General features: G+C 54.6%; 2 protein-coding genes and 1 pseudogene across 4 annotated transcripts; 2 read left to right on the top strand and 1 right to left on the bottom strand.

The window, feature by feature from the left end:
• Window positions 1-6,975, top strand: TMEM54 (transmembrane protein 54). Of its 2 annotated transcripts, XM_020896053.2 has the most exons (6): window positions 1-268; window positions 2,496-2,689; window positions 5,202-5,261; window positions 5,420-5,608; window positions 5,742-5,876; window positions 6,313-6,975. In XM_020896053.2, the coding sequence occupies exons 1-6, from the start codon at window positions 253-255 to the stop codon at window positions 6,385-6,387; spliced, it is 669 nt and encodes a 222-aa protein (XP_020751712.2). In that variant the 5' UTR covers window positions 1-252; the 3' UTR covers window positions 6,388-6,975. The 2 variants fall into 2 exon arrangements, with proteins under 2 accessions (XP_020751712.2, XP_070315207.1); XM_070459106.1 differs by lacking the exon at window positions 5,202-5,261.
• HPCA (hippocalcin) lies at window positions 6,546-15,280 on the bottom strand. 2 transcript variants are annotated; one of them, XM_070459107.1, is made up of 4 exons: window positions 15,260-15,280; window positions 12,015-12,413; window positions 7,660-7,765; window positions 6,546-7,536 (listed from the first exon to the last, which is right to left on the bottom strand). In XM_070459107.1, the coding sequence occupies exons 2-4, from the start codon at window positions 12,390-12,392 to the stop codon at window positions 7,439-7,441; spliced, it is 582 nt and encodes a 193-aa protein (XP_070315208.1). In that variant the 5' UTR covers window positions 12,393-12,413; window positions 15,260-15,280; the 3' UTR covers window positions 6,546-7,438. The 2 variants fall into 2 exon arrangements, with proteins under 2 accessions (XP_070315208.1, XP_020751713.1); XM_020896054.2 differs by lacking the exon at window positions 15,260-15,280 and adding an exon at window positions 14,818-14,902.
• LOC139032257 (large ribosomal subunit protein eL22 pseudogene) lies at window positions 15,008-27,454 on the top strand (annotated as a pseudogene).
• Window positions 27,455-27,596: the final 142 nt, after the last annotated feature.

The following is a 27,596-nucleotide window of genomic DNA, read 5'->3' as shown; positions in this document are numbered from 1 at the left end:
GTGAATCAGCCGGGCGGGCCTTTGAAGGGCTGTCCAGCCGGTCGGACCGGCCCAGGATGTAAATGAGGCGCCGGGGCTCTCCCGGGGCCGGGCCGCCCGGGGGGTGACGGGAAGGGAGGCCGGCCGGGCGCCGGGAGCTCGGGGCTCCGGGCGGGAAGTGGGCGCGGCGCGGGCTCTGCAGGGCGCGCGGCGGCTGCGGCCCGCGATGGAGCCCCGCTGAAGCCGCCGCGGAGACGCGGCGTCGGAGCCGAGATGTGTCTGCGCCTGGGTGAGCGCCGGGGGTGGGGGTAGGGGATCGGGGGACCGCCCGGGAGGCCCGACCCCGCCCCAAATCCTCCCGCAGGGGCGGAGCACTGTAGTGGGTGCCCGGAACCCCCGTGGTCCGGGCCACCTTCTCTGCGGGTCACTTTCTGCTCTGGGCCTCAGTTTCCCCGCACTGAGCTGGCGAGAGGCGGGCTGCTGGTATCTTCCCGAGGTGGAGTCGCACCCTGCCCGCTTGCACTTTCCTTTCTTGCGGAGGAGGGACCCCCCCCCCCCCCAACACCACCATGGGAGGAAAGCAGTGCCCGCTGCTTCTGGCCCAGAAGCCAGAGTGGAGGGAGGGGTATCCAGAGCCCAAGGAGTTCTGAGCCCGAGGCTGCCTGCCCTTGGCTCTCTTAGCCTCGCAAAGGGCTCCGGTTTCCCTACCCTCTGCTCTCCAGATCCAGACAGAGGAGTGAGACAGACGGGTCCCCTCCCCTCACTCGCTGGACACAGTGATGCTGCTCGTGGGCATAGGACAGATCTGGGGAATCCCTACTCTCTAACCGAGAGAACTTTCGAGCCTTGGTTTCCTCTTCTGTAAAGTGGTGAGGGTAGCACCCCCTCCTAGAACCTTCCTGAGCCGAAGGACTGCCCCGAGACTCTGTCCAGTGATCCAAGCACAGTCCCACGCTGGCACTGTACCTTCGATTTGACCAAGTCTTGGTCCTGGGATGCTGTTGCTCATGAGCCCACTTGGTGTGTCTGGGTGGCCAGGGAGGTGGGTGGACCAGGTGAAGTGGGTCAGACTCGTGGGACAAGGCTGCCATGCCCCTTCCTGTTTGACCAGCACTTAATCTTCATGACGCCATCCAGTCCCACGGTGGCTGTCCCGCCTGTTATCTGCCCTCTGCTTCTCCTAGATCTGGTACAGCTCCAGAGCGTCCTGCAGGCTGCAGGGGTCTCAGAAGCCTGCTAGGCCAACCCCTTCCCATTCTACCTCTCGGGAAAGAAACTGGGGCCCAGAAAGGAGAGAGGCTGGTGGGGGGTCATGAAGAGGGGCTGTGACTGAGTAGCTCCAGCCCTCCCTGCTCCCTGGGGGCCTCCTCTTGGCACAGGGCCCCCAAGAACATCCAATCTAGGGATTCCTCCCCTCCTACCCTCCCGCCTTTCCTTTTTTTCTTTCTTGCTGCAAAACCCCCATATATGAAACATGACCCAATCCTCCTTTCTGCCACCGATGGGGACTTGGAGGTTTGGAAAGGGACTCAGAGGCTCCACAAGGAGCAGCTAAAGGAGGAAGCGGGGCTTGTTCTAGGGACCAGACCAGTCTTTCAGTTTCACAGAGTTGGCTAGAGTGAATGGGCTGGTGGGTCCAGGGGCCATCATATGCAGAGCCAGGCATCAGCTATCTGGAACAGCCAGGAGGAGGGCTCCCTGGTGCTGGGGGTGTGCAGATAGGAGCTGAGCAGCCACTGGTGGACACTCAGATCGGATTTGCATATGATGTCCTTTTGACCCCAGCCTCCCTGCCGTGCTGCGTCCCTGCCCAGTGTCCTAGAACCCAGGGTATGCCCTCCTTTCCCATCTGTCTTCTCATGGGGACCCTCTTTCGCCACTGGGAAACAAGGGTTATTCCTCCCATTTTGCAGATGGGGAAATGGAGACTCAGAAGCTTGAGTTTCTTGCCCTGAGTCTGTTCAGCAATTGTGAGCTGAATCCCTACTGTGTGCCAGGTCCTAGCCACCAAACTGAGTCCTGCATAGTACCTGACCCCTGCCCAGTGAACTGGGGGCTCCCTGGTGTCTAGACCAGGGACCATCAAACTCTCTATGGTGCCTCGGGGCCTGGCATGGAACAGGGACTCAGTGAACACTGATGTAACAAATGTAGGGTGAAAAAAATCAGGGGATGCAGAGCTTAGAGGATTATGGCTCTAGAGCTAGACACCTGGGTTCAAATCCTGACTGTGCCACTCATGACCCTGAACACTAACAAAGACTATTACCCCTTATTATTAAGTACCACCTGTATGCTTTTCCAACCTTAGTGATCCAAGGACTCCCATGAAAGTAACGTGGACCCCTTTTCCTGATCAGGAAACTGAGACTCATAGAGAAGACAAATTACTGGCCCTGAATCATCCAGAAATAGATTTAGAACCTAATGTCCATCACTCCTGCCGGGGCCTCAGTTTCCTCCTCTGCCAGCGGAATGAGTCCCACCCATGGCCCTGATGTGGCTCTCCCTCCCAGGTGGACTGAGCGTGGGAGACTTCCGGAAGGTACTGATGAAGACAGGGCTGGTGCTGGTTGTGCTGGGCCACGTGAGCTTCATCGCAGCCGCTCTCCTCCACGGCACCGTGCTGCGCTACGTGGCTGCCCCCAATGATGCTGTGGCTCTGCAGTACTGCGTGGTCAACATCCTCTCTGTCACTTCTGCCATTGTGGTATGGCCAGGCTGGGAGGATGACTGGCAGGAGGGGCTGGCAGGGGCTGGTAGGGTCTTTGATGAGTCCCCACCCACAGCCTGGGGTGGGCAGGCAGAGAACCCTGAGCACTCACCCCTGTTCCACCACTACCAACCAGACCAGTCACCCAAGCTCTCTTTGCCTCAGATTCCTCGTCTATAAAATGGGGGTGGTAACACTGTCCATCTGAGAGGTGATCATCCACATAAAGTCCTGAACACAGTGCCTGGTACATAGTTAGCCCTCACTACTTCGAGCAAGGATTATTATAGCAACGGGGGAATAGTCAAGGCACCGTTGGACAGAAGAAGGAAGGAGCATCAACTCAGCTTGGGAGTGTTCACAGAGGTGGAGGCCCCTGAGGTGGGTATTGATGGATGAACAGGAGTTCAAAGATGATATGCTACAGTTACCATATGCTACAGTTACGGGTAGGAAGCCTGCTGGGGCAGCGGGTAGGAGAGGAAACTGGGATGGAATTTCAAGTACAGAGGACGGCAGATGCAAAGGTGTGGAGGTGAGAATAGATATGGTCTCCTCTGGAGACACTGAGAAAGCCAGTTCAGCAGGAGCTTTAGCATTAGGCCTGGACTATCATAAAGCGGGCTGCCTTGGTGGTTCAGACAGTAAAGAATCTGCTTGCAATGCAAGAGACCTGGGTTCGATTCCTGGGTTGGGAAAATACCCTGAAGAAGAGAATAGCTACCCACTCCTTCATGATGAAGTGAAAATGAAACTGTTAGTCACTCAGTCATGCCCGATTCTTTGTGACCCTACGGACTGTAGCCTGCCAGGTCCTCTGTCCATGAGATTCTACAAACAAACATACTGGAGTGGGTTGCCATTTCCTTCTCCAGGGGATCTTTCCCACCCAGAGATTGAACCCAGGTCTCCGGAACTGCAGACAGATTCTGCAGGCATAGCCATCAGGGAAGCCCTGGACTATGATATGGGCTCAATAAATAGAAGCCATGGTTATGACCGGATGTCAGTACCTGGCTGATGAATACAAGAATGAAGGAGTCTGGTATTCTCAAGTTCACAAAACCTTTTCCCAGCTGTCGGCAGCCTTCGGGGAACATTGTCACATCCGTGTCTGAGTTCCATCCCTGCCACCTCCTGGCTGAGGGACTTCTTTCTCCTTCTAAGCCTGCTCCCTCCCCTGCAAAGTGAAGCTCAGACAGCTCGCTGGCCCCAAGCCTTGCATAAGCGACAGCCTTGCATAAGTGTGGATCAGAGGCCCCAGCAAGTAGAGGAGCCTCCGTCAGTGGGATAGAGCTAGGCTCTGCAGATATGTGCTGTGTCCTGTTTTGTTCTTCGTTCCTCTGACCAGCTTTGTGAGGAAGGCAGGGAAGGCAGTGAGCTCAGGGTTGAAGGTCCACCAGAGATGGACTCTGGGGTGGACTACTTCAGCTGTGCTCTCATTTCCTCAGGTAATCCCCACAGCTCCCTGCAACACAGGGCCACTCTTATCCCCACTTTATAGACGGGGAAACTGAGACTCAGGGATTCACTCAACCTCCTGCTGATACAAAGAAGCCACCCTAGATGTGAAACAACCCGTGACCGACACCAAAGTCAGTGTCCTTTCCATGGGGCTCATTCTGTTGAGCAGGATTCGCCCAGAGAGTCTGAGGCACTTACTTGTGGCCGCAGAGCAAATTATAGGCATTACTGGGCCCTCCAGAGTCTAAGCTGCCTCCTGTGGGTCCAGCCCAGGCCTGATAAAGTGAGGGGACTGAAGGAGGGAGTCTGGCTGAGTGGAACCCAAGAGATCCAGAAGGCAGCTGGTGGGCTTACTAGTGGAGCTGCCCCGCCTATTGGGACCAGGGGTGTTTAGGGAGGCCTGCAGGAGGGAGACCCAAGCAGGTCAAGAGAAGCCGGAAGGGCGTTCCTGAGAAGGCGCTATGTAGGTGGCATCAAGGTCAGGCCCTGCGTGGGTGTCCACATCCAGGGTGACGAGGGAAGAGCCTGGCCCAGAGTGGAGTTGAGAAACTGATGGGCCAGGGCCAGGTCACTGAGAGCCTGGGAGAGTTTAACATACTCCTAAGGATTTGGAACTCTACTCCATAAAGTGTCCTGGTCTATTTTAAAATAACAGTGTTGTTTTTTCAGTTCCTTGCCAGTCGAGTTACTTTGTGTCTTCCAAAACCTTTTCCACTACAGGGAGACATGTCATGTATATCCTTGGGATATACATCTAGGACTCTTGGGATATAGAGGTTTGAGAAACAGCTGTAGGCAGTGGGGAGTCAGGGAAGGCTGTCGGCAGCGAGTGACCGTGTCTTAGAAGCGTCACTTTGGGGCTGGACCATGAAGAGACAGCGCCCCTGAACAGATGGAGGAAGTGAGACCAAAGCTAAGCGGGGGTGGGGGTTTGGAGGGCTAGAGTTGGAGATGATGGACTCTTCATTGGAGAGTGGCTGGACCCCCTGCCCATTCTCCCCCAACGAGGGGAGGGGGGCAGAGCTGACCTGAGTCTCCCCCGCAGGTCATCACCTCAGGCATTGCAGTCATCGTGTTGTCACGCTACCTCCCCAGCATCCCCCTGGTATGTGGTACCTCCTGGGATGGGGCTATGGGGGTCAGGGCAGCAGCTACCTCCAAAGATCTGGCCTGCTTGGAGGGCATAAGGCTGACCCCACAGGGGCTAGAGCTGCCCAGGGGACTGGGCCTGATGTCCACTGACCAGTGGTCTTCTCTATCTAGCGCTGGACAGTGTTTAGCTTGAGTGTGGCCTGTGCCCTTCTCTCTCTGACCTGTGCTCTCGGCCTCTTGGCTTCGATCGCCGTGACCTTTGCCACCCAGGGCCGGGCACTGCTGGCCGCCTGCACTTTTGGGGGCCCCGAACGCCTGGCGCTGGCACCTGACTGTCCCTTCGACCCTACACGCATTTACGTAAGTGCTTAGGCCTGGGCTGGGGGGAGGGAGGGGAACAACCAGGGGCTCATCAGAGGTGGGTAGGGCTCTTGGAGTCCCACCCTCCACTCCCCAACCCCAGGTGACCATCTCCGCCCCTTGTCCCCCGCAGAGCTCCAGCCTGTGTCTCTGGGGCATCTCGTTACTGTTCTGTGTGGCAGAGAGTGTGTTTGCTGTCCGCACCGCCCAGCTCGCCCACCAGCTGCTGGAACTGAGGCCCTGGTTGGGGAAAAGCAGCCATCGCATGGTAAGGCATGCTACCCAGCGCCCCCCGCAAGCTCTGAAAACTCCCTCATACCCCCTGGGAGCCCCTGCTGGGGGGCTCAGACTGATCTGCCCCCACCCCTCCGTAAAGAGCCCCCACCTTGAAAACTGGGGCAACAGTCTTCTCCCCCAGGACAAAAGGGAGAACACAGAGGCTCGGAGAACTCAGCTTTCCCAGTGAAGTCACACAGCTGACACTTGGCTCTCCTGAGCCCCAGGATGAGTCTTGAGCAGGAGGAGAGGGATCTGGACTGGAACTGGGGGCACTGCAGGCGTATGGCCTCCCTCTTGCATAGTAGAGAGTAATGGTGTCCCTTCACCCCAAAGATCCCCCCAGTCCTCCCCTCCTCCCACTTCCTAGATGTCCTGACATCCAAACCCAGCCCCAGGGGGCCTGGCAGCCTCTGGTGTCTCCACAGATGCAGGAGAGTCCAGAGCCGGTGGAGGACCCTGACCTGCCAACCCACGCTAGCTCGGGGCCCATGACCCTCTGACAGCTGATGTCTCATCCAGGCCCCGTGGCCACTGGGGCCCTGCAACCAAGTCCGCACTGCGATCAGGCCAGTACTCCTGGAGCCAGCCAAGAGGGCTCAATGGCCACTCCAAGACCAGGGTGAGGTTTTCACCCTTCTCCTCCGGCCACCCAGCCCGCTGCACTGAAAGGAGACTTTATTCTGAAGTCATTAAAAAGAACAGAGATGCTCCACGTGGGCGCATGCAGCAGGGGAGGGGTGTGGCCAGGGGGGTCTGTTCTTTTCCATACAGGACGCTTTTGGGGTGGGGGGGCTCCAGGTGTGTCTGCCCATCTGTCTGTGGGTCTGTGTGTGTATCTGAGAGATAACACAGAGGGGTCTGTGTTCATCAGAATGCCAAAACGCAAGCGTGGGTTCCTGGGCCTCACAGCTGGGGGGCCGGAAACAGGAGGTTTCCCTCTTGCATCAGGGCCTCCAGGCCAGCAAGGGCAGGAGCAGGCGGGGTTGAGGCCCTCCTGCCAGGAAGGATGGCTCAAGGATGGTTTCTCCTCAAGCCCCTAGGCCTCTGGAATCCTTCTCTCCTCTCCAAATAAAAAGACAAGCTCCTTACCTGGGTGTGATTCCCAGCTCCACCACGGCTGAGATCTACAAGGGTGGGGGTGGAGGTGGGGGAGCTTGCCCCATGGTTGGGGGAGGGAAGTCTGGCCTCTTGGCTGGGGGCTGGGGGATACAGGGGAGAGGAGAGGGGCTTAAGTCCTGATATCTAGGTAAGGGAAGGCTGACTCTGAGGGGCAGACCAGGCCAGAGCCCTTGTCTCTATCACTGCCAAGGGAGATATTGCCTTCTGGATGGATGGGGGGATGTGGGGGTGGGGGGTGGAGCGAGGGTGCTAACCACTTGCTAGCTTGGACCTTGGGGGGACGGCAGGGTTCCATTCTCCAGAGCCCCCGCCAAGAGTGCAGACCCTGGGGGTGGCCATCTGCCCCCCAGCCTGGATGGACACAAGGGCGAGGAAGCTGAGAGCCGGGAGAGGGTCAGGGAAGGCAGGGAGGGGAAACCTGGCTCCTCTTGCTCAGAACTGGGAGGCGCTGCTGGGGTCGCACTGCAGCAGACGCACGATGGACGGGTCGCTTTTGGCCCCGCGGATGAACTCCTCCAGGGACAGCTTGCCTGCGGGGCGAGGGAGGGGGGCAGTGTTGGGGGGACAAGGCAACAGCAGCTAGGGGTGGCCGAGCAGAGCTGCAGCATAGGAAGGGTAAGTGGTGCCCGCCGCGCCCGCCCCTGCCTCCTCACCGTCGTTGTTTGTGTCCATCTGGCGGAAGATTTTCTCGGTCCTCTTTTCCGGGGTCGACTCGTCCTCCGGCATCTTCATCACGGACGAAACCATCTTGTAAATGGCCTGGGGGGCAGAGGGCGGGTTGGGAAGGCAGAGCGTGAGGGGAGCCTGTCGGAGCCCTCCACCCCCAACTTTGTCCAAAAAACACCCGCAGGTGCGCTGACGATCACCGCTCCCACCGAGGTGAGGCGGAGTGGGGCCGGCGGAGGCGTGGGGAGCTGGGGAGTTCTGGAAGAAGTAACCAGGAAGGCTTCCCGGAAGAGGGGGCTATTGGAGCGGTCCCTGACCAAGTTCCTCTGGCGCGTTCGGTGGCAGAGGAATTTTCATGCACAAAGGCCTCGCAGAGAGCAGCTCTGAGTGGGCACCGAGAATCTGGGGCTGGCTGAATACAGGGGGTCAGGAGAGATGTTGGAGGACATCGGGGCCCACATGGCGAAGGGTCCGGGATGCCCAGCTAAGGAGTTTGTGCCAGACGCCGAAGGTTCCCAGTGTAGCACCAGGTTAGAAGAGCCGCTTCTCAGAAACTTCGGGGCTCCGGGTGGCCCGCCCTCGGTCGACAGAGAGCGCTGGGCCTGAGCGGGTGGCACTGGACTGCGATGCCACTGTGGCCGGCAGGGGGCGCAGGGCCGCCCTAAGGGCTGGAGGGCGGGAGGCTGCTAGGTCCACAGGGGGCGGGGTATGTTATGCAAATAAACGCACGGGACATCAGTCGGGGGCGGGGACAGCCTGGGATGTGGCTGGGCGGAGGACCGCAGTCGCCAGGTACAGGAGCTACCGAGGCAACTCTAAGGAGGGGGTTTGCGCTAAATGTACACAGAGCACGTAGGACTTGGCCTGTGGGCTGGGTCCCGCAGTCCCGGAGCTCAGGGACCCGGATTGGTCGCCTCAGTCTGCCAGCTTTTTGCTACTGACACCTCCTCCGAGAAGCCATCCTTCTTCTCCCAGACCATAAACTTCCCTAGCTTCAGATCCAGCTTTAGCCTCCGCAGTGGTGCCTTCCGGCCTCTCTCGGGTCTGTTCCCAGGGCCACCTCTGAAAGCTCTTTCCAAATAGAGATCTCCACTGCCACGTCCCCAACCCAGGGCCACCCCCTCGTTCCCGTGATACACAGGCCTCCCTCCAGGCCTGCCCTGCACGCAGCTCCTTCTGGATGCTGCCCCACGCTCCTTCTGCTGCCTCCCACTCCTCCTTGGGGCTCAGCTTATATGGTACTTTCTTAGGGAGGCCTTCTCTGATGCGGGCTGGGTCAGGGCCCATATGCTGCCCTAGCGCCTCCATTGGGGACCCCTCTCCAGAAGTAATTTTATGCCTTTGCTCCTTACCCCCAGCATACAGATAAGAACAAAGTACCCAGACCTGTAGAATTTAGCAGGGTGCCTGGCATCTGGCAGGGACTCCCCTGTTTAAAAGCCACTGGCACCTCCCACTGCCCTGTTACCAAGTCCAAACATTTGTCCCTTGGCATTCAAGGCACTTCACACTGGTCCCTGCTCTCCACCATCAGGCTTCCCCTAGTAGATGATTTTGCCATATCCAAATACTCCTCCACCTTTCAGGTTTTACAGCCTCTGCCTGGAACAGTAATACTAGCTACTATTTACAGACACCCACTGTGTTAAGGTACTTTTACATATATTATTCTCACCCCTGCAATAGCAATGAAAAGCAGGTACTGAGATCCCCATTTTCCAGACAAGAAATTGAGGCTCAGAAAGGAAACTGATGGCAGAGACCAGATTAGAACCCTCTCCCTCTTAGTCATTGGATAGATGATTTTGGAGTGCTAACGACCCCTCAAAACAGGATATTTGAAGTAAGGTTGACCAGGAATAGCATCTTGGTTCCACGAATCACTTGCTCTGTAGCCTTGGACAAGCACCTAACCTCAGTTCCCTCATCTGTAAAACAGGGAGTAATCATATCTCCCTCATTTGTACTGTCCAGAGTATTAAATGAGATAATGTATATAGTTGGCTAGAGTAAGTGGTCAGTAAGCAGCAGCTTATACTGTAATCATTACTCATCCACCACATCCTCAGGTCTTCTCTGCCCTTCAGTCCCCTGGACTCTCAAATGTCATCTTTGTACCCCTGTCACTGAGCTGGTCTGTGTGGCCTGCACAGTTGTCTCTCCCAGCAGAGTGGGAGCTCCAGAGACTGAGGCAAGATCTCCTCCCTTCTAATATGCCTAACACCTGGCTCAGGGCTGGGTCCTGAGAAGGACTGAGTGAATGACTCAGAGAGTGACTGCTCCCCTGTGACTGGCCTTCTCTCGGGCTTCCTAATTAATTGTCTGGAATTACTGCTCACTCACTGTTTCACTGGAGTCAACTTGTAATTAATCAGTCACTAAGGTTTGCAGAGTCCTGTCTGCACTGGCTGTCTGGGGCCCCTGGCCTGCTGTAAAAGAAACCAGGGTCTGTCTAAATAGCAGAGGCCAGTCTGGAAGGGGTCCTGAGGATGTCCAGAGAATGGTGCTGGCTTGACCAATGCCCTGGGTTTGGAGCTTCCAGCAAGGCTGAGATTTACCAGTGTACACCAGTGCAACCACACTATGTGGTAAAACATGAACATTCACATGGCTTGGTTGGTATCGAGCTGCTGCCCAATCCCTGAGAGATCTTCTACCACCCTGGCTACCCCAGCCCTTCCATCAGGACCCCGAGAACTCCCCACTATCCATCAACTAGAGAGTTATTGCCTGGCCCAGGGGAGTTACTGACAATCATTAAGGCTTTCCCCTAGTAATAGACATAGGGAAGACACCACATCCAAAGGCAGCTCATCCTATTCTAGCTGGAGAGAGCAGACCCAGAAGCCAAAGTCAAGAATCCAATAGAGGCTGGATGAGTTGGGAGGGGGGCAGTCAGCTGCACTGAGGGGCCAGAAGGGAAGGGATTCAGAGAGACAGAAGGAAAAAGAACAAGAGCCTGTACAAAGTAGCACATTCTGAGGATGTTGGAAAGGCCACTCCAGCTGGAGTGGAGAATGTGCAGAAGAGAAAACAACAATTGACAATTACTAATGTTTACCGAGAGTCAGATATATGCCAGGCCCTCTACTAGAGTTCCCATCTTGCTTTATACCCACAATAGCCTTGGGAGTAGGGGTTAACACCCTCACTTTACAGGTGAAGAAACAGAGGCTCAGGAGAAAAGTGAACAAGGAATTGACTAGGTAAAATAGAACCAGATCTCTGATGGACCTCAATGTTGCTGAGGGAATGAGCACTCTAGAAGATTTCTGACATAAAGCTAACATGCTATACTTAAATTTGTACTAAGAAAGGACATTCCTAACAGGTCCTTAAGTCACCCTGTGAGATGTGCCTCACTATCCCCATTTTACAGTTGAGCTATGTAAGAGCTGAAGCCAACTCCAGAATTGGAAGTCTGACTCCTTTAAAGAGGCAGCTCTGAGTGTTGGCCAACTTGAACCTGACTCCACATACATGCTGTGTGACGTTAGGCAAGCAACTTCACCTCTCTGAGCCTCATGGGGTTGTTGTAAGGATGCACTGAGCTTATGGGTATAAGGATTTCACTCAGTGCTAGGCTCTTAGTGGGCTCTCAATCAATTAGTTGGAAGATGGCTGGGTATCCAGATGGAATGTGGGTGACAGAGCCAGGTGGCCCATTCACAGTCTGTGTGATCTCAAGCAAATGTCTTTACCTCTCTGAGCATCCGTTTCCTCCTGAATAAGTTGGGATCAATGAAACAGAACTGGCCTGTACTCTGCAGAAATGTCAAGTCTTGAAAGACAAAGGAGGGCTGAGGAACTATTACAGATTGAAGTGGCCTAAAGAGATAGGATGACTAAATGCAATGTGTGATCTTGGGGCAGAGGAGAAAATGCTATAAAGAACATTATTGAGATAGCTGGCAGAATTCAATGTGTCTGTAAGTTAGATACTAACATTGTTTCTATGTTAAACATCCTGACTTTGATAATCATATTATGGGTTATGTAAGAGAACGTCCTTGTTCTTAGGAAATCTATCCTGATGTATTCAGGGGTGGAGGGTCATGTTCAGAACAACAGAACATCTCACACATACACACACACACACACACAATGATAAAGCAAATGTGATAAAGTGTTCATTGATGAAGTTGGGTTAAGGGTACACGGAAGTTTTCTTAACTTTTCTTTAAATCGGAAATTACTTCCTATTAAAGACTTTTTGAAATAGGCTATAAGAATAGCACCTGCCACTTGCCTACCCACAAGGACTGTTGGGAGGGTAAAGAGGGCTGGCGGGTGCAAGCTGCTGGGGCCTGTGCCTGGCGTTCTGAGGGGTCCAGGGGCCCACCTGCACGATCTCCAGCATCTCCTCGCGGCTGATGTAGCCGTTGCCATCCAAGTCGTACATGCTGAAGGCCCACATGAGCTTCTGCTCCAGGCGGCCCCGCGAGGTCACGCTCAGCGCAATGATGAACTCCCGGAAGTCGATGGTGCCGTCGCTGTTGGTGTCGAAGGTGCGGAAGACATGTTCGGCGAACTTGGAGGCGTCACCGTAGGGGAAGAAGTTGGCATAGATCTTCTTGAACTCGTCCACGTTGAGGATGCCCGTGGGGCAGTCCTTGAGAAAGCCCTTGTACCACTCCTGCAGCTCCAACTCGGAGAACTCTGTGTTCTCCCGCAGGTCCTGCAGCATCTCCGGCCGCAGCTTGCTGTTTTGCTTGCCCATGGCCACCGAGCCAAGTCCCACCTGGGTCCCCAGGGGGGGTCAGAGGACAAAGGAGCAGTCAGGCCCTCCTGGCCCTTTGACAGCACTCCAAGGAAGCCCCCCGCCACCCCAGGCTCTCCTTTGACCCGGAGAGAGACAGGGGAGTTGGCCCAAGATCGCACAGCCTACCAAGCACCCTGGCACTCTGTCAGCCCCACACCATTTCCCCAGACCTTCTACTTCCGCAGGGAACAGACCCAGAGACAGAGGAAGAGAAGGGGCTCACTTTTACTGAAGCCCTTCTCAGTGCCAGCTACCACTCCTTCCCAGGAGTACACCACTTCGCCCTCACAAAGTGAAGCCTAGCGATTAGCCCATTTTACAGATGAAAAGGTAGGCTCAAGGAAGTGAGGTGACCTGGTTCAGGTCACATAGCCATGGAGACACAGTGCTAACTCCCAGAGTTGCCAGCCAGGTGCAAAATGGCCCTCTGGTCTTCCTCCCTCCTGTCCACTACCCCCTTACTGCGTCACATACACCTGCTCACGTAAAATACACCTGCAACCCAAACACTGACCTGTTCTCCCTCCCACACATGTGTGCTTGACAAGAGGCAGAACAAGACAGGTTAGCCTGAGCTCCAGAGCCGGACCACGTGGGTTTGAATTCCAGCTCTGCTTCTTTTTTTTTTTTTTTCCAGCTCTGCTTCTTACCACCTATGTGACCTTGAGCAAGTTCCTTAAACTCTGCCTTGTCTGTGATGTGGGGGTAATAGTACCTACCTCATTATTGTTGTGAGGATTAAATTAGTTAATACATATGAAGAACTTAGATGCCTGCACATATAAGTGCTACCTAAGTGTTAAATAAATAAAAGAGATTTTCAGGTATCCAGATGCCAACAGTAAACAAATGAATACATACTGATGTCTATTATGCTAAACAGCTCACCAAATCCACACACAAATCCCCTGCCACTCACATGCCAGCACCCAGCACACACCCACCCAGGGTCACCATGCCTCCACACACAGCAACATTCCCTCTGCTCCGCAGCTCACACGTACTAACACAGCACCACACACACACAACTCCCATACCCTGTGCATCAAGACACACCAGCCCACGACCCCACATGTCTCATGAATGCATCATAAGCCAGCTCCCATGCCGACACCTCTCACATGGCCAGCTGCACGTGGGACCCTCAGACACCCTTGCCATCTTTCTTTCTTTACCCAGGGGTGCTGCCAGGTGCCAGGAGAGGGAGCTGCAACCCTTCTCAGACCTATGAAGGTCCCCTCTTCTAGGGAGACCCCTAGCCAGTCAACCATCCCCCAACACTTACCTTTCATCTAGTTCAGAAAGGTTTCCTCAGTGCAAGAGGTTAGACTCTGGAGGGCTAAGGGGAAGGTGCTGGAGAGGAGGCAGCCAGGCAGTTCTGGGCAGGGATGTGGGGGTGTATGCAGGTGAATCTCGCCCCCCCCCCCAGCCTGGGGCTGTGAGATAGAGCAAAGGGGAGGGGGGTTCCTTGTGTGTGCATGTGCACTTATGTATGAGCATGTGTGAGTGCGTGTGCTCATGCATGCATGTCTGTCCCTGGCTTCTGCATTGCATTTGTCTCCCTGCATGTTTCAGTTCATATCTGTGCATGTGCATATGTGAGCGTGTGACTAGGTGTGCACCCATCACAGTGTGAGGAGGATGTGCCTGTGTGGCCATTTGGAGGACCTAAGTGTGTCCTCAGCAGCGTGTCACACGCATGTTTCTGTAAGTTGGTGGCCCTCTTTTCTAAATCAGCCTTTTCTGCCCCAGGCTGTGGACCCACTGAACAAGTGTGTGGGAGGGCACGGAGGAAATGCCTGGGGCTAGGGCGGCCGAGTGTGTCCCCCAGTCCCCTCCTCAAGGTCCAAGGAACTGGGTCATCTGAGCGGGGGCAGAGAGATGCGCTGGGCAGGAAAGATCTCCCAGTGCCCCCTCCTCCCTGCCACCTTCAGAGTTGCCCCCCTCCCAGTTGGAAGACTTGGAAACGAGGGTGGCAGAAGGTTCTGCGGTCTCCGCGAAGACCCCCAATCCCCCCAAATGGGAAGGACCTAAGCTGAATCTAAGAAATCCGCCTCGGAGACCCTCTCCAAACCTCTCCCCAGTTCTCGCCCTGACCCTCGCCTCAATCCTTTCAGCTCTGAGAGAGCGCCGGGCGCGTGGCCCCTCCTAGAGGGGGCGTCCCGAGGCGGCCGAAACGCCGCTCCAGGCTGGCCACTCGGCGGTCAGGACCCTGGAGAGCGCCGCGCGTTTCCCTGGGGCAGCCCCACTACCTGGGTCCCCCGAGGGAAAATTCCTGGGCGGCCCGGGAGCGGCAGGGTTGGTGTGTCCAGGACGTGGCCCCCCGCCTCCGGGATGCTCCCTCCTCGCACCCCCTAGCCCCGGCCCAGCGGCCCCCACTCACCCAGCGACGCGGAGACACCGACTGCGCAGGGAAGGCGGCGCTGCTGCGGCGCGCGGCGGCAGAGGCGGCCGGAGGGGCGGGCGGGGGGCGGGGGGCGGGCCTGCGAGGGAGACGCCCCGCCGCGTTCGCCCCGGGCCCCTCCCCTGGGGGGGGTCCCCGTTCCTCCCCTTTCCCTCCAGCCCTGAGAGCGCGGGCAGCATTGGTCTAGGCTCCGCCTCCGCCCTGCGGGGGAGAGGGAAGGGGGCGCCCTCTCGAGGAAGCACTCGGCCGGGGGACGAAGACAAGAGGTCTCCGTCTCAGCATCTGGACTCAGGTAGCCTGAATAGGGTGGGGATTGAGGGGGATGGGGAGGTGGGTGGCGGGCGATCAGTGCCCAGAGACCTCTTTCTTAAGCCGAGAACAAGCCGCGACAGCTCCGCCCCCTGGCCTCCCCTGTACCTACCTGGGCGTCGCTCCGAGAGCGGAATTCGGATCCTGGGCGTTTTGTTAGGCACTCTCCTTGCCCCTAATCCTCAACTCCGGAACTAACAGAGCTCTTCAGAGAAGGGGCAGCGCCCACTCCTCCAGTCTTTGAGGTCTGGGCCGGGGGGTGGGGAGAGTGGGGAAAGGGGAGCAGACACGCCCCCTACCTCACCTCTGCCTTTGAGAGCCCCGCCCCCATTTCCTGCCCGCCACACCCGATCTCCTGCCCAGAACTCCATTCAGAATGAATCCCACCTCCTAACAGAGCTCTAAATTGCCCCACCCATTTCCCCCCCACTCCAATCAAGAAACCCTCTTTTAATGCCAGCACTGGATTAAAACAAGTGAAGGCTAGGGAGCATCTCCAGCCTGGGGAATTCTGAGGTGTGTAGGCCCCCTGCCTGTAGACTGGACCGCCCCTTTCCAGAGTCCCTGACCCCTATCAAAGCTTTTCCTGCCAAAACGGTGGCTGCATTCTTCTTCCCCCAGCCCAGGCAACAGTCCAACACCTTGGCCTCAAATTTTGCTTTTTCAGTATTTCGGGGGAGGGGGTGGTGATCCTTATTGTTCCACTTCACAGATGAGAAAACTGAGGTTCACAGAGGTTAAATGATTTTTTTCCATTGTCTGACAGCGAACGAGTTGGCTTGGACTTGAATCCATGTGCCCTCATCCATTCATTGCACCAATATTTATCAAGCATTAGTTCTATGTCCAGCACTGTTCTAGGCAGTGGGGTCACAGGAGTGGATGGTAAGGCATGGATATAATATACAAGTCAGTTCTATAGTGTATTAGATAAATGTTTTGGGGAAAGTTGAAATCAGTGTGTGGAGGTTGGGATAGTGGCAGTGCAAGGACTTTAGGTGAGATGGGAAACTTAGGGATTTTGAGCAGATTGGGAGGGTCTGAGCTTACTCAGGCATTCTCTCAACTGACTTTAAGGAGTGGAGGCCAGGGTGGGATCAGCAGGCCCTCGCAGGGTGAAAGATGACCAGGATGGCCGAGATGGGTCTGCTTTCTGGACCTACTTTGAAGGTGAGCTGATGTCATTTGCCATCTGACCTCCTCTGTGGCAGCAGCTGGGACCCTTCTGGCTCCCCAGGGCTCAGACCAAGCCTCTCGGGTCATCCAAGTCTAGCCTTGGTCTCTCCTGCTTGAGGATGAATGAACAGAGTCTCAACCTCTCAACTAGAGGAGCTGGGGAGCCAAGCTGTGGGGGTTTGGGGCAGCTGGGCCCTTCATAACATCCGCTCCTCCTCTGTGCGCCTTGGCTCTGGTGTTGGGACCCCCGTGGAGGTGCCAGACATGCGTGGGTGGTTCCCAGATGCCTCCTGCGTGAGGACCTGGGGGTGGGGAGAGGCTTGCCACTCAGGATCCTTGAGTGATCCTGAGATCACTCAGGGAGAGATCCCACCCCTCTCCCCACCTGATCTGGAATCCTGGCTCTGCTTTGGGCCGGGAGAGGAACCTGCCCTTGGCTCCTCCTCTCTTTCCTCCTCTTTCCCCTCTCCCCTGCCTGAACCCTGAGAATCTTCCCAGCCAGGTCTGGATCCTCCTCTCCAGTGGGGTCTCAGTTTTCCCTCACCAGTGGCTGCCCTGCCACTCTGCTTCCTCCCACTTCCCCACCCCAGCTTCACCTCCTGTGGGCTGACTTTTTGGTTCAGCCTCTAGGGAGCCTACTTCCCCCACCCACTGTTTTTCTTATCTGTGCAGGTGACTCTGACGCCTTGCCCTGGGGACCTCCAGTCTGCCGCCTGACTTCCCAATAGATGGGGCTTCTGAAGACAAGGCTATGTCTTGTCCTCACCTCGGGTACCCCACATCCCTCTGATTTTCCAGTACCTCAAATGAGTAGGGTGGATGGTGGGGGGAAAGGGCAGAGTTTGGGCTCTAGTAGGCTCTGCTGATTGCTTCCCATTAGCCACCTCTCCCCTCCTGGGGTCCTAAGAAGTACTGGGAGCCCCCTGAGCCAAAGGGAAGACATGGGGTTCCCCACACTGTCCACCAAGGCCACTGGCCCAGGACCTAGTGCCCCAAGATATAGTCTGGAAAAGGGGGACAGAGGAGCAGCTGTCAGAAGGCCTGGGTCCCTCACTTAGGATGCCCTGGAGCAAGTCTCTTCCCCTTCGTGAGCAGAAAGGTGAGGTGACCAGAGTGTGTTGACATCTCCCATCAAAATCCCTAACCAGAGTACAAACAAGTCCAGCTTCACTTGTTGCCTCACTGGCCCCTGGGGGTGGGGGTGGGGGGTGATTCTGGACATGAGCTTAACACAGATGAGGCTCCAGCACCCCTGGAACCCTGGGGATTGGAAGGGTTCTACGAAGGCCTGTGGCAGGGGTGGAGGTGAGGGGTGTCCTTGCTGATGATACTCAGCCCCCTTCCATCCCAGACTGAGGCATCCAGGAGAGTGGACAATGCAGGAGGGAGTTATTGAGAGAATTAAGTGAGGGATGAGTGAAAAGGCGACCCCATATCTCTTGAGCACCTACTGTATGCAGAGTGCTTTGCACATGTCACCTCCTCTGATCCAAATGGGTTTCCCTCGTGGCTCAGATGGTAAAGAATGCCTGCAATGCAGGAGACGGGGGTTCAGTCCCTGGGTCAGGAGGATCCCCTGGAGAAGGGAATGGCTACCCACTCTAGTATCCTTGTCTGGAGAATTCCATGGACAGAAGAGCCTGGTGGGCTAACAGTCCATGGGATCACAGAGAGTTGGACATGACTAAGTGGCTAACATTGATCCAAATTAATGCTGAGGAGTCAGTAATGTGACTGCCATTTTACAGATGTGAAGACTGAGGTTAGGACAAGTGAAGTCACCCGCCTGAGGTAAAACAGCAAGAAAGAGACAAAGCCAGAGTTTGAACCCAGTTCCATATGATTAGGGGGCCCAGGTTCCTCTCTGGAACCTCTCAGTGAGGCAGGTGGAGGGAGCCCCTCCCTAGCCCCCCTCAGAGGCACAGCCCCCACCCTCTCCTCTTGGGTCCCAAATGGTTTGGAAAATCCTGATGGGAGCAGATGGTGGGGACAGATGGAGGGAAAAGCATCTCAAGGGCTGAATTACACAAACAAACATTGATAAAGTGATTAAAACCTCAAGCCACCGCTTTCCAAAGGGCCCTGCCCACCCCAGTCTGGAGCACAGTGGACCTCAAGGTGGGAGCCTGGGGGGGCGGGTGGTCTCCGGATACCTTGCATCTCAGCCCATCTGATCCCAGCTTCTGCCTGCCCGCCTCACTGCCGGGGACCACCCCCGGACCAGAGCCCAGGGTGGCAGAGCTGCCAGGAGCACAGCCCGGAAGGGGGAGGGGGCGGGCCTGGCTGTTCCCAGGGAGCTGGGCAAGCTGGGCTGAGAGGAACAGAAAGCAGGGAGGGTGGGGGTGATGGGGAAGTCCTGCAAAGCAGACCTGAAGTCAGCGGTGGGCGCAGGGGATTGTGGCGGGGCAGGAGGCCCTCAAGCAAGCCTCACTTTACAGGTGGGGCTCAGTTCCCATGGAGCAGGGCCAAACCTTGTCCCACCACCCACCCTCACGGTGGAGGGGGGCAAGGCCCTTCACCTCTGGCAGATTTTTTAAATTAATTAATTTATTTTAATTGGAGGATAATTACTTTACAATATTGTGGGGTTTGCCATGCATCACATGAATCCGCCACGGGTCTGATGGGTTTCTTCATCTGTAAGATGGAAACAATGATATTAGCCCTTCCCTGGAAGGGGCCTATTTAGATTGAATGAGACGGAGTCTGTAAAGTTCAGGGCACTGAGCCTGCACACTGGCAGCCTCCAGGCTGCTGATAGGGCCTCCCTGCTGAAGGAGGATACGGAAGGCTGGGGCTGGTTGTAGACAGTCCCTCCCCAGAGCAGCAGGCAGAGCCCCTGAGGCTGCCGGCCTCTGAAGCAGAGGCTCCTCGTGGATAAGGGCTGATCTCTCTACCAAGCCCAGAATCCAGGACCCCCAGGGAGAGGGAAGGGTCTGCGTCTCTTCTGCACCCTCACTATGAAGGGACATACCCTAACTGTGAAGGAGGGCAATAGACCCAGGCTCAGATCTCGAAGTGGCCCCTTCCCAGCCTTGAGAAGTTGAGCAAAAACAAACTCCTCTGACCCTCTGGCTCCTTTTTTGTAAAATCTGCATTTCCAGCTGCTTTCTGGACTTGCTCCCAGAAACCCATAGACACACCTCAGGCTCAAGCCAGCTAGTATCCAGTTCGTCACCTCTCAGCCCAGCCTGCCCTGTGCCTGGGTCCCGCTCCATCACCACACCAGGACCCCTCCCTGCTCTTAACTCCCACACCTGCTTCCTTTCCAAGTCAGCCTCTACTAGGGATGCCTCTCAGGCTTGCCCTCCTCTCCTTGCCACCTCCCCTGCCCCACACCCTCATCAGATTGTCCCTGTATGCTGGCTCTGGCCCTCTTATAGTTCCTGCCTTTGGTTTCTCTAAATCTAATCTCCTTCCTCTCTAATAACCTTCCATGGCTTCCCACCACCTACCAGAGTAAGTGGACATTTCAGGCTCTCCATGACAGACTCCTGTCATGTCTTGGCTCTTCTCCACCTTCCTTCAGCAGCTCCCCACCAGCCAGCACCTCTTCTACCAGACGGTCAGGATCTCCTTAACACCTAGAGAAGGGATCTAGAGCCAAGGTAGGGGAAAAGGGGCTCCCTGACCCCCATAACCCGCATGTGAGTTTTAACCTAGTTAGAGGTGGGGTGAAGTGAAGCAATGACCTTCCCTTGCCTGCAAATAATCCCTCTGCTGGTGTAAGCACCTCTTAGCTGGAAGGGCTTCTGACTCTGCCAAGGAGGGATGGTGACTTATCCAAGGTCACCTTGCCAGGCCCACACTTTTGTCCCCTCCCCAAGTCATAAGGTACCCCTGTGACAGCTTTCCTGACAGATAAGCATTCAGATCTTTCTCATGCATTTTCATTGCTGGCAGGTTTGCTCCTCCCGGTCCATCTCTGACTATCTGAAAATTGTTCCTGGGTTCACAGCAAATGGAATGGTCACTCTTGAAGGTGGAATGAAGGGCAGGATGCTGAGTGTCCACTTGTGACTTCAGAAGCAATTCTGCCTGGATGTATTAAAACCTGCATGTAGGACACTTGAGACTTGAGTCAAAATCTAAAGAGTCAAGATTTTTAAAAGATGGTTCTTCCACTGGGACCTGGCTTCCAGAAGCCTTCTGGCAGCCCAGCTCTGCCCCAGCAGGGCAGAAAGCTGCACCCAGTACTCATGGCCAGTGTGACTCTCCTTCTGGGGGACATGGGGACAGCAGACTTGACCCCACCCCTGGCCAGCAGTGTCTTCCCGGAGCCCCAGTTCCACTTCTAGGAACAGCCCATCCCAGAGTTGCTGGGAGGAGCCCACGAGACCCTGGGAGGGTCGTGTACGTGAAGGACGCTGCTCTGTGGCATCCGGGGCTCTTCGGTGTACGCTCATACAGCTTCGAAGGCCAGGGCCCCCAGCAAGAGGAAAGGTAACATCCCAGCTCAAGGCTTCTGCTGGCGTGTGTGATTATCCCTATTTTATGGAAGAGGAAACAAAGAGACCACGTTCCCTGCCTGAACCTGGGCACAGGGGTAGAGCCATATCCAAGAGGGGACTCAGCTCTGTTTCTTGAGCTCTTTCCAGAAGGCTGGATGCTGTGGAGAAGTGAGAGCTTCTAGAGGGTTCAAAAGAATGCAGAGTCCCAGAAGCCAACCAACCCCAGGAGGCTGAGGTTGCCAAATCCCAAGGGCATCATGCTCTGCTCTGTCTTTCTGGGAAGACAGGGTCAGCTCTCATTTCTGGTATCTTAGGCTCTTCCCGTGGCTGGGGATTGCCTCTTTGTTTCCATGGTAACAGCTAACAGAGGGGCCTCCTGAATCAGTGCAGGGGTACTGCACGGGTACCCGCAGTACGCATGTGCCCTGGGAATCCCTGGGACAGAGAGCCTGATGTACATGCACGCATACCCATGCACATCCTTGCATATGCATGCATGCCCAGTGCATATGTGTGCATACCCACACTCCCTGCACATAAAGTTACACGTACAATGTGCCCGCTAGCCAAGAAATGGGTCAGGACACCACCCTGCCAGACATGATCCACTCTCACGGCCACCCTGACCCACTCAGGCTCAGGGAGGGACTTGGAGAAAGGAAAGATTTCCACTTTGTAATGATATTTCGGGAAGATCCCTTGGATCAGGAAATGGCAACCCACTCCAGTAATCTTGCCTGGAGAATTCCGTGGACAGAGGAGCCTGGCAGGCTACAGTCCGAAGATTCAGGCATGACTGGGCAACTTTCACTCACTTACACTATTTACTATGCACCCAGTACTGCATTTTCCTTTTCACATGTAACATCTCCTATACTCCCCACAACGCCGCTTTCAGAGAGGTCCCTGGTGAGGAAACAGGTTCAGAGCGGTAGAATGATTTACCTGAGGTCACACAGTAGCCGAGATTTAGCCCAGGACTATTTGGCTCCTGCTCTCGCCAACAGATCCCTTGGTGCCAGACCCAAGAGCACTCACACTGGGACCCACAAACACAGATGGGGGCACCAGGCAGCAGGTGGGGCTGGAGCTGAGGCCTCCCATCTAGGATGTCAGGCTTCCTGAACTTACAGCTCTGGATTCCCATGCCAGCCATGGAGAGACTGAGGAGGGAGGAGGCCCAAAGGACCACAAAGACTTGCCTTCTACTGATTTCTCCCAGGCAGTAGAAAAGGAATATTGAAAGCCAGAACAAGACCCACCGAGAATCTCCTGCTGACAAAGCCAGCTGGGTTCACCTGTCAGCTCCCTGCCCTTCCTGAGGAGGCAAGAATCCAGCTGCCAATGTCCTGGTTCCCCAACCTCTTGAGCCTCTCAGGCAGAACTTGGGGAAACAAGGGAGCCTGAGGCCAGAGGCTAAGCCAGCTGGGTCAACCTGATAGGGAGCTGGGAGGTGGGTTGTCTTCCAAGAGGCAGCTTTCAGCAAAACGATGATGTGACTGTAAGACCAGGCTGCTGGGGAGGGAGTGAGCTCCCTATCACCAGAGGCATCCCAGGTTGATAGGCACTGGATGCTCCCTGGTTAGGAAATTCAAGACAAACAGGGACGGCATCATTCTTATCGTCACTGTCGTCATAGCACCAATGACTGGATACCCTTTGTGTCAGTCACTTTAAGATACAATACAACTGCCACCACTGTTAAAAATAGCAGCTCCTGTGTATTCAGTCCTTATGTGGTTGATCATCACTGAATCCTGTGAGGCAGGCACTATTATTAGGCCCATTTACAGAGGAGGAAACTGAGGTTTCTCAGAAAGGTATGACAGCAAGATTCAGCTTCTGCTTGGCTGGAGTCTGAGAGCTGGCCTCTTGGCACCTGGGCAGAGGAGCAAAGCAGGAGGCCGGGCGGCCTTCCCAGCTGGGGCTCTGGGTCCCCAGAGCTGTTCCTGTTCTGGGCCAACACTGGCTTCACTGTGGCCCTGGCTGGCACCCTCTGCTGGCCATGCCCTTCTTCTGCAGAGTCGCTTTTTTATTCCCCCCAGGCTGAGGGAGACCCTGAGATGTGGGAGGTGAGTGGGCTCTTGAGCCAAGACCCTCACTTTAGATGGTGATACCTGAGGTCACCCAGCCAGTCGGAGGGCTGAGCTAAGGTTCGAGCCTCAGAGTTATCTTATTCTCAGGCCCCCGCCCTTCCACCCCTCCCTGGTGGGGAAGGGGTTTTACTCCTGCAGCCTTTGCTTCCCACCCCCTGCCACATCTGGACCCCCTACAGCAGAGCCTCCAGCCCCACTGGTCCTCGGGGACCTCAGTGACTGTGGCTTGTAAGCTGAGAATCTGTCTCCAAAGGCAAATCTGGGATCCAGGATTTGAGGTAATTTGGGGCATGAAGATGCTGACTAGCTGTGTGATGCTGGGCAAGATTCTCAACCTCTCTGAACCCTGTCAGATGGGAGTTGGTTCCTTTGTGGACTCTGAAGAACTGAAAAAATCTCTTTAAAAGAGAAGGTCTCTTTTACCCAATTTGAAGGCCTTCACTCAGACTTCTCCTCTATCTCCTCCCTTTCCCCCCTTGTCCTTCCTCCTCCCCCATCTTCCCTCTTCTTTATCTCTTTCTCCTCTTCTCCCCGCCCCCTACTATCTCCTCCACCACTCTGCAGTGTGGATATTACCTTTCTTTTCAAGAGGAGGCATTTGAGGCTCAGAGAGGCAAAGTAACTGGCCCAGCAACACCCAGCCAGATGTTTCAGCTGAGAATCCAGGCTCTGACAAGCTGCCCCTGCCCCATCCCCTCTCCATCTCCTCTCTCCTCACTCATCAGATCTCATCCATCGGCTTCTCCTACAAGGAGTGTCCCCAAATCCTCCATCAGCTTCTCTCTTTGCCCATCCGAGACCCATCATGATGGCTTGGCGACTGCAGCAGCTTCCCTGCTTCTTCACAGGTCAGTGAATGTATGGTGGTGGACTTCAGGATCATTTCCTACATGGGTGAGCTGGTCACACAATTTTAAAAGCAGTAAGTGGGGGTTATGAAAAACCCCCAGGAGTGGGTGATTGGTGGAAGCCCCGGGACCTACCTCTCTGGAGCCATGAGCAGGATCTGCAGCTGGAAGAACAATGGTAATTAAGGGAAACCTCCCTGGAGCTACCGAGGAAGATGGTTTCGGACTCGAATGTTGAACCTCTGCTCCATCCCAGTGTGACTATGAGGAACAGTCTTTTCCTGCCTTCTAGGATTTACAACCCAACCAGAGACAGGCCCTGCTATGCCTGCTGTAGACATGCCTCATGCCTTCCTCGTGCAGGGACCCCGAGGGAAGCACCACTCTCCCATCTTAAAGGACAGACTCAGGTTAAATACCCCCTCAAAACTATAGTGTCAGCCAGGGGCCCAGCCAGGATGGAGACTCAGAGCTCCAACATCAAAGCTTGCTGCCGTATCCACTACTGTGTGTGTGTGTGTGTGTGTGTGTGCGTGTGTGTGTGTGTGTGTTTGCGTGTGCGCGCGCGCGCACTTAGTCACTCAGTTCTGTCTGACTCTATACGACCTTTTGGACTGTTGTCTGCCAGGCTCCTCTGTCCGCGGGATTTCCCAGGCAATCATGCTGGAGTGGGTTGCCATGCCCTCCTCCAGGGGATCTTCCTGACTCAGGGATTAAACTCACGTCCCCTGTGTCTGCAACATTGCAGGGGGATTCTTTACCCGCTGAGCCATCAGGGAAGTCCAACCACTACTTAGGTTTGGCCTCATCCAAATCTAAGGGAAAGCACTAGCAGATTTAAAAATCACCGTCCCACAGTGATTTGGTGCTCACACCGTCTGTCAGGCAGAGACCTGAATGTTCAGCAGTGTGAGGACCCGTCTGTCACATGAAAAAGTAACACTTTTAAAATGTCAATCAGATCACATCACATTTCTTTTAGATGCTTTCCACTGCAAGCAGAATAAATCTAAGCTCTATTCCATATACCTGGTCCCTGTGCTATTGATTCTAGCCACCTTCATTCTTCCTTCTTCCTCATGAAGACCCAGTCTCACTGGCTTCTGTAAGTTTCCTGATGGTGCCAAACCTGTAATGTCTGTTGTACCTGCCTCCTTTTTCCTTCTTAGTTCAGATGTCACAGCCTCAGACCACTTTGTAACATTTCCCCACCCGTTTTCCCATTCTAAATCACGTTCCCCCATTTCTGCTACTACTGTGTGAGTCTCTGAAGGTATTCTACTTAGTCACTGGTATTGTTCACTTGCCAAGTTGTGTCCGACTCTTTGCAATCCCATGGACTGCAGCACGCCAGGCTTCCCTGTCCATGATCAACTCCCGGAGCTTGCTCAAACTCATGTCCATTGAGTCGGTGATGCCATCCAACCATCTCATCCTCTGTCATCAGCTTCTCCTGCCTTCAATCTTTCCCAGCATCAGGGCCTTTTCCATTGAGTCAGTTCTTCACATCAGGTGGTCAAACTATTGGAGCTTCAGCTTCAGTATCAGTCCTTCCAATGAGTATTCAGGGTTGATTTTCTGAAGGATTGACTGGTTTGATCTCCTTGCTGAAAGTCTAAGGGACTCTCAAGTCATTAGCTCGCTTGTTTATCGCCTATCTTTCCCACTGGAACATGAGATTCATGAGGGCAGGGATGTTGTCATCCCCTTCACAGCTGTGTCCTCTGGACCTAGCACGGGACCTGGCACTTAATAGGTGCACAATGTATGTTTGTTGAATGCAGAAAGCCCTCCCCAGCCCTGACTTCTCCTGTAAGCTCAGAGCAGTCTTTCATACCAATCCTATTTCTCCTGCTCTCACTGTCACAGCTCAGAGCTGAGAGCAACCCCTCCCTGCCAGCCTACTCTGCCTCCCGTGTTTCCCCTCCACATAGACTCTATGTCTCCCAAGCTTCAGGGCCAATGTTCCCTTTTTCCCCTCTGCCTCTTTCCCCTCATTTGACTAATTCCCACCTGACTGTCAGTACTAATTAAGATGCCCTCCGTGCTTTCCTTTTAAGTTTTGTTTGTTTTTGGCTGTGTTATGAGGCTTGTGGGATCTTAGTTTCCCAACCGAGGATCAAACCCATACCTCCTGTGATGGAAGCACTGAATCCTAACCACTGGACCACCAGGGAATCCCATCCCTTTAAGTTAATACTCTCTCCTGGCTCCTATAGATTTATGGTCCCTCTTGGTCCAGAAGGCAGTCCTCTCTTTGTCTTTTAAGAGTGTCTCTCTCTTTAAGGAGTTCCTCAAGAACTTGGACCAATCTGGTTCATCATAATGTCTTTGGCATCCAGCCCCAGGCTGGCCTGGTGCAGACATTCAAGAAACATTAAGCTGGGTTGGCCATCATTGCTGCGATGGGGACTTTCAGTGATTAGACCGGCCAGACCATTGTCTCCTAGCTGTATGACCCATAGAAAGCTACCTCCTCTCTTTAAGACTCAGTTTCCACACCCGTAAATGAGTATAACATTCCCAGCGTCTCAGGGTGGTGAGAACTCAGGAGAAGCTTCTAGAGTGTATGTAATGCGCTGGCACATGGAAACTATTGGGTCAGTGGTGGGTCCCTTTCCCAGTATGGTCTTGGGCCTGGGCTTAGCAACTGCCTCTGTGAGCAACCGGCCTCCTCAAGCCCTCTAGGGAATGAAAATGTATATTCGCTGGTGGGACCTCAGCCCAGGACCCCTGAGGAGCCCCCAGAGCTGAAGGAAGGATATAGGCAGACAAGATCAAGCCCTGAACTGGAAGCCGCTTCACTGAATTTGAGCCATGGCTTCATAATTCACTAGCTGTGCAACCCAGAATGAGTCCTCACACCTCTCTGCGCCTCAGTTTCCTGATCTGGAACAGCAGCTAATAACACTTATCAGTCTAAGACTCAAAATAACACCGACAGCCTTTCTGCCTCTGCGGCCACCATGGTGCCCATGAAAAAGCTTGTGGTGGAGGTGGGCAAAAAAGAAAGAAGCAGGTCCTGAAGTTTCCTCTTGACTGTACCCATCCTGAGAAGACGGACTCATGGATGCTGCCAGTTTTGAACAGTTTCTTCAAGAGACAAAGTGAGTCTTGGGGGAGGGGCTGTGACAGTCGAAAGAAGCAAAAGCGACATTACTGCAACCTCTGTGGTGCCTTTTTTCAAAAGGCATTTGAAATATCTCACCAAAAAATATTTGAAGAAGAATAATCTATGTGATTGGTTGCGTGGAGCTGCTAACAGCAAAGAAAGTTACGAATTGCACTACTTCCAGATTAATCAAGATGAAGAAGAGGAGGAAGAGGAGGATGAAAACTCAGTTATTTTGGGGGGAGGGGCTTTCTTGGTAGCTCAGTGGTAAAAAATCCGCCTTCCGATGCAGGGGATATGAGTTCAACCCCTGGTCCCAGAAGGTCTCACATGCCTTGGAGCAACTACTGAAGCCCATGCACCTAGAGGCCATGCTCCAAAAGCAGCCCATGCAACAAAAGAAGGCACCTCAATGAGAAGTCCATGCAGCAGCTGGAGAGTAGTGCCCACTAGCCACAACTAGAGAAAAGCCTGCGCAGCAACAAAGACCCAGCACAGCCATAAATAAATAGATACAATTTTAATTGTATCTATCTCCAAACTCAGTTATCTGGAATATTTTGTATGGGTTCTTGAATAAAACTTAGGAACCTAAATAAATAAAGAACACGGACAAAAAGCCAAGTTCTGGGTAGGTGCTTGATTACCCTCAAAGCAGTCTCCTGTCCTTCTAATTCTTCCTGTGATTTGAAGTGTGTGTATCCACGAGGCACCCTAGAGAGGGCCATGATCATTCTTGGTGGCAAAGAGGAGACTTCCCATCCTA

Source organism: Odocoileus virginianus, chromosome 30 (genome assembly GCF_023699985.2).
Source record: "Odocoileus virginianus isolate 20LAN1187 ecotype Illinois chromosome 30, Ovbor_1.2, whole genome shotgun sequence".
Taxonomy (NCBI): Eukaryota; Metazoa; Chordata; class Mammalia; order Artiodactyla; family Cervidae; genus Odocoileus; species Odocoileus virginianus.
The sequence above is the reverse complement of the archived record's forward strand: the minus strand, read 5'-3'. Positions and strand labels throughout refer to the sequence as shown.